Source organism: Candida dubliniensis, chromosome 4, assembly GCF_000026945.1.
Source record: "Candida dubliniensis CD36 chromosome 4, complete sequence".
NCBI lineage: Eukaryota > Fungi > Ascomycota > Pichiomycetes > Serinales > Debaryomycetaceae > Candida > Candida dubliniensis.
This window is the reverse complement of record NC_012863.1, coordinates 1,460,986-1,467,217: the sequence shown is the minus strand read 5'-3', so window position 1 is coordinate 1,467,217 and position 6,232 is coordinate 1,460,986. Positions and strand designations below refer to the sequence as shown.

Below are 6,232 nucleotides of genomic sequence, written 5' to 3'. Positions count from 1 at the left end.
TGAGCCAGCCAGCCACTTTTAATCTTCTTTTAAATCCTTAATAATACTACTACTACTAATATATTAAATAGATCAACATTACAAAGCAATCAGAGAATTTAATCTACTTTCCAATAGATCTTAATTAATAAACTAAACTTACACACACACATATATATATATATATAATCAATAAAACGTTTGCAAAAGGAAATAATAATACAATCTTCTTCTTCTTCTTCTTGTGAAGGTTTTTCTTTTTTTCTTTTTCTTTTTTATTGTATAGAGATTTAAATTAAAACCTACATTGTATTGTATGTATGTGTATTATGTGCATGTATCTGTGGTTCTATTTTTGTGATAATTAGAAACAAGGCTGAGTTATAGAAGCAACTACTACCACCACCACCACCACCAATACTACCACTACTACTCCTACTACTAACAACCATTGATTGTAAATATATTCTATAATGGTGAAAAAAAAAAAAAAACACACATAATATTAACAAATCTAGACTTCTTAACCAACAATCATCATTAATTATCATCTCATTTATTCTACTTCAGTCACAAAATCTTTATACGACGACAATTCTTCTGCTTCTTCTACTTCTTCTGTTTTAATAACTAACATTATGTGCCCATAACATCGTACGATCTCATGGTTTTGAGACCTATTAATATATTTTCGTGTGTTGAGAATGTCCATTTTCGTATATATATATATATATATATATGGCCATTCTCCTACTTCTCTATTCTATGGAATCTTGTATAGAAATTAACTAAACTACATACAAATATAATATCTACCACAAAGAGTATCCTAGGGAGATTGAATCAGGTTAGATTATGAGCCTGATCAATCATACCGAGGCATTCTCATCCATCACCCCCCCTCCCCCCCCCACTTCAAGGAAGCTCAAACTACCATAGCTGGGCGTATCAAATTAAGGTCATTACTACACCTTTGGGAATTTTCCCATATTTGGATGACGATCTTGCTGGTATTATTGATCCCTCCACCATTTTGAAGACGATGAAGGTCAATCTGACGAATGTGGTTGTGGTTGGAGCTTTGAACTCCTATTATTTTTTTTTTTTTTTTTTCAATTTATTTAAACATACTGTTGATGTGGGGGCGATATTTTGTTTAGTTCATTCAAGCGATGTCAGGGGACAATGGGCGTTGTTGCAACTGTATTTTTCATTAAATTACCCCACGCGTTGCTGCGGCCAGATTGAGAGAGGGATCTTTTTTGCTGATCAAGATACAATGAGTAACCGCATGGAACTTACATAGTTAGATGTCTTTCAACACTATTCTGTTGGGGACCTTGATGGTTTATTTTATTTGTCGTCCTTATCTGATTCCATTTTATGAAGGATTTTAATAATGCTGGTGAAGCTCGTATAATTATTATGTCGGTTTTTAACCTCCCCCCCTCCCAGTATACATTGATTCAAAAATTATTCAGCATAACTTACTGAAATCCACCATTGTTTCTAACCTGGTCATCCACTTGAGAAAGAGCCCTCAATTCCCCAATCTCCACTGATTGGAGCTTCTCCAACTCCTGGCTCTAGTGCCAACTCATCTTTAGCGCTTGCTGCCACCAATGCCAAGCCACACACTCCCAACGCAATTTGTGGTCTCTGCAACAAACAAAATCACACCACTGAACAATGTTTGAAACTTCAAAGACAACAACAGAAGGACAAGGTTAAATCTCAAAAGGCTTCTACAGCTTCACCTGGTCCTCTTGCTTTATGTGCTATTGAAACTCCACGTTTTTCTCAGGCTACACACGCATACTATTCGAAAGAACTTGCCGAACCTAACCCTAGTATGGATTATTCCCTTTTCACTGCAAATTTTTCGAGTGAATTTATCATTGACAGTGGCAGCACTCGTCATATTTGCAACAATCACAACTTATTTGCTACATTAAATCGGAGTTATTCCTCCTCCATAAAAATAAAAAATCCCTGATGGTGAGACTATTGCTGTTCACGGCCAAGGTGATATTATTTTCCATGCTGATACTGACAATGAAATCAAATTATCGGATGTTTTATTTGTTCCTAATGCAGTAGCTAATCTTTTTTCAGTTTACGCCAAGCATGATCCCAATCCACTTACTCTTTCATTATTACTCACGATACTGTTTATTTCACACCAACTTCTGATATTTCTACTACCAACCTTCATAAATTCGGTACCGTTTCGTCATCAGTCAACTTTTACACCATTGCTGGTTCTCAGACTCATGTTGGGCTTGCAGTGAGGCCTCCCTCCCTTTGCCCCCCGTACGCGCATTACCAGAATGGCTCTATTGAACCATCCAATAAAGTATTACAACAAATTGCTCGCAATTTACTTGCTAATGCCCTGGTACCAGAATCATTCTGGCTTTTTGCTATTGCTATTGCTCATGCTCATGCTACCTTGCTTTGTAACATCCGTCCACTGTTGAAAGGAGGGGGAGGGGGGAGTGGAATGCCAATCTGTTTAAACGTTGGTTTCTTCACGATTTCGACCACTCGCTGCTGCTTCGTGTCTGGGGTTTGTTGTGCTTATGCATCGATGCCTCAATTACCCAAACAGCGCGCAACAAAATGTGTGTTTTTCTTGATTTAATCTCCCTAGGATACTCTTTGTGGTTGACATCATATTTGTATGTAGTTTGTTTAATTTTTATATAAGATTCTATACAAAAATATATTAATTTGGTCACAAAACCATAACACTGTACGATGTTTTGGACACATAATGTTAGTTATTAACACCGAGATATCACTATTCCATGGTCACGTGACTGATGTATATAATCAAGTCACGTGATCAAGCCAATATCTAATTTTTTTTTTTGTTGTTTTTTGAAATCTTCTCATAACGAGAACAAAACTATTAATCAAAATTAAATACTACTACTACTACTACTACTACTACTACTCGTGGTATAAGTAAATCTTCTTCCTAGTTAATTCATTAATTAATTATGGCTACTCCCAATCAACCTAATAAATCCACAACAATATCTCAACAATCTACCTCAATTAATCCAATTCAATTTATATCATTAATTTCTCGAAATGATAAACCATTATATATTCAATCATTCAATATTGGTGATGAAGAAGATGATGATGGTACCAATATGAACCCTATTAATGCTGATAAATTTCTTAAATATAATTTTTTAAGTCATATGGCATTAGATATATTTACATCACCATCATCATTAAGTTTACGTGAACAACAACAACAACAACAACAACAACAACAACAACAACAAGACAAGAACCATCAAAATGGTGATAATCAAATATCAATTATACTTTTATTTATTCAAGATCAAATTATGGTATATGGATATGAAACTAATAATGGATTGAAAATAGTTATTGGATTAGATCAAACTATAAATTCCACTATTATTACCAATAATAATGAAGAATTTTTAACAAAATTGAGAAAATTATTTTTAGATATACAAAAATGTTATTTACGTACAATTTTCAATCCATTAAATCAAATATATACTACTCTAGAAACTGGGATTGGTAAAACTGTTGATAATGATAATGATTATGATAATGATTATGATGATGAGAATATTTTACAATCTCCTACATTTGATAGAAATATTAAAAAATTAGTTAATTCATATAATATATAATAATATTAATAATAAAAAAAAAAAAAAAAGTTCTATGTAATTGGTAATTGATAATTGGTAATTGATAATTGATAATTGATAATTGGGTAATGATGATTTTATTTTAATATCACATTAGCTCCTCTTAATTGTAAATATTCTTGATCTAATCCAGCAGGCATATTTTTAATAATTTCTTGATAAATTTCTAAATTATAAAATCTTAATTGATTTGAAGGACATTTATAATTTGTTGGTAATCCAGTTATATCACAATATTTCATTGATGGTTTTAAACTTGGTGGTGACATTATTGAATTATAAGTTGGTGTATTTATATCAAATTTTTTTAAATTTGAATTTGAATTTGAATTAGAATTAGAATTTGAATTTGAATTTGAATTTAATTTTGATTGAATATATTTTAATTCATCAGATATTAATTGTCGACTTGGTTTATATCTTCTATTTGGTGGTTGTTTTCTATTAGGATTTTGTTTAAATGAATGAGATTTTGTAGTGATTTCCAGTAATTCATGAAGATTGACTTGAGTTGTAGTAGTTGTTGTTATTGGAGTACTTGACATTGAACGACCTGGAGTATTTGACATGATTAAATATAATATAATGTGATGTTGTTGTTTATTATTAGTGATGGTGGTGGCACTTTCTTCATTTTTTTTTTTTTTTTTTTTGGTCTTATTTACACACCACTTGATTCATTCTACAAGATTTCTTTTTTTTTTTATTTAGGACACATAGACTTATCTACACACACACACATACACACTCAATAGTACACGGCACCAATTAAACAACAGACCGTTAGTTTCCCTTTCCTTTGTTATATCATTTAATATTTACTCCTTTTCAACTACTTATCATGGGGATTGGTCTTTATTTAATTGTTGCAGGAACTTTAATCACTGGAGCAGCAAATTCTTTACTTACAAAATATCAAGATAATCAATGTGTTGATAATTGTCATGATCCTAATCCTGATAATCATAAACTTTTCCAACAACCAGGTATTCAAACCATGCAAATGTTTCTTGGTGAATTAAGTATGTATTTAGTATTTGTGTTTTATAAATGGTACAACCATGATAATAATAATAATCAATACATTCAATTAAATGAAAATGAACAATTGAATGAGTCATCTAATAACCTTCCCCATGAAACATCAATATTTGAAAATTTTAAATTATCAATTCCAGCAATTTGTGATTTAAGTTGTACTACTTTATTAAATATTGGATTAGTTTATACTCCTGTTTCTATTTATCAAATGTCAAGAGGTTCAGTAGTATTATTTGTGGCTACATTATCAGTAATATTTCTTAAACGGAAAATAACTAAATTAGAATGGTTATCATTATTTTTAGTAACATTAGGAATTGGTCTTGTTGGATTAAGTGGTTCAAAAAATCCTTCTTCAACTCCAAATTCATCTTCAAATAACTCACCTGGCCCGGCATTGGCTATATTTTTTGGAATTTTTTTAATTATTTGTGCTACATTTTTACAAGGGATTCAATTTGTTGTTGAAGAACATATTCTTATTAAAAATCCTATTATTCCATTACAATTAATTTATATTGAAGGATTTTATGGATTATCATTAATGATAATTATTTGTTTATTATTAAATTTTTTAATTAAATCAATTGAATCACCAAAAGATTTCCAATCTTCTCCATTTAATTTATTTTTAGCAATTTATCAAGTTTTCCATAATGAAAAAATTTTAATTTCATCAATTTTAATTCTGTTATCAATTGCTATTTTTAATTATTGTGGACTTTCTATAACTCATAAAATTTCTGCTACAGCAAGATCAACAATTGATACTTGTAGAACTTTATTGGTTTGGATTATTGCTATGACTATGAAATGGGAATCATTCCAATTATTACAATTTTGTGGATTTATTGTATTGGTTTTCGGAACTTTATGTTTTAATGGAGTTTTAAACCCAGAAAATTGGTCATTTATTCCCAATTGGTTGAAAAATAATGAAGGTAATACTTCTCATGAAAGATTGATTGATGTGGTTGATGAAATTGATGAACCAATTGAAAGAATGTAAAAAAAAAAAACAAAAAGATTGTCATGATATGTGTTATGTTTTATGATATATTATTGTTTAATTAGATCAGATCAGATCAGATCATACGTATTGTTAATATAAATCTATTCCAATCAATTAATTAATTGTTGTCTTCTTCCCCTAACATACAAAATCCCCATTCCGAGATGGGGCCCCGCGCTAATTATGTCCCCGGGACCAAGTACCCTCTTTTTAACAAGAACACCCCCCAAAAAAAAAAAAAAAAAAAAAATTCTCACCAATCGTTGAACCAATAAAACTAAATCAATTAATCAACCAAGCGACCAACCAACCAAACAAAGGCAATAGTCAGAGATACTATTATTATAAGAAGAAGCCAAGATTATCTTATTGACGTTTACATTTCCATTTCCATTTTTTTTTTTTTGGCATATACATTTATGAATCTTTTATTATTTATTCATCTATAATCTTTTTTATTGTTTGCTTTTCAAAATTTTGCTTTAGAATTGTA

General features: G+C 30.6%; 3 protein-coding genes across 3 annotated transcripts; 2 read left to right on the top strand and 1 right to left on the bottom strand. All coding sequences in view use genetic code 12, as the record gives it.

The window, feature by feature from the left end:
* Positions 1-2,984: 2,984 nt before the first annotated feature.
* Positions 2,985-3,665, top strand: CD36_45950 (conserved hypothetical protein; the record flags this gene model as incomplete). Its single annotated transcript, XM_002420193.1, has 1 exon — positions 2,985-3,665. The coding sequence occupies one exon, from the start codon at positions 2,985-2,987 to the stop codon at positions 3,663-3,665; it is 681 nt and encodes a 226-aa protein (XP_002420238.1).
* A 98-nt stretch (positions 3,666-3,763) lies between these two features.
* On the bottom strand, positions 3,764-4,255 carry CD36_45940 (Ino eighty subunit protein 6, putative; the record flags this gene model as incomplete). The annotated part of the gene is made up of 1 exon (XM_002420192.1): positions 3,764-4,255. One exon carries the CDS (start codon positions 4,253-4,255, stop codon positions 3,764-3,766), a length of 492 nt encoding a protein of 163 aa, XP_002420237.1.
* Positions 4,256-4,527: 272 nt separating this feature from the next.
* Positions 4,528-5,736, top strand: CD36_45930 (conserved hypothetical protein; the record flags this gene model as incomplete). Its single annotated transcript, XM_002420191.1, has 1 exon — positions 4,528-5,736. One exon carries the CDS (start codon positions 4,528-4,530, stop codon positions 5,734-5,736), a length of 1,209 nt encoding a protein of 402 aa, XP_002420236.1.
* Between the last annotated feature and the right edge of the window lie 496 nt (positions 5,737-6,232).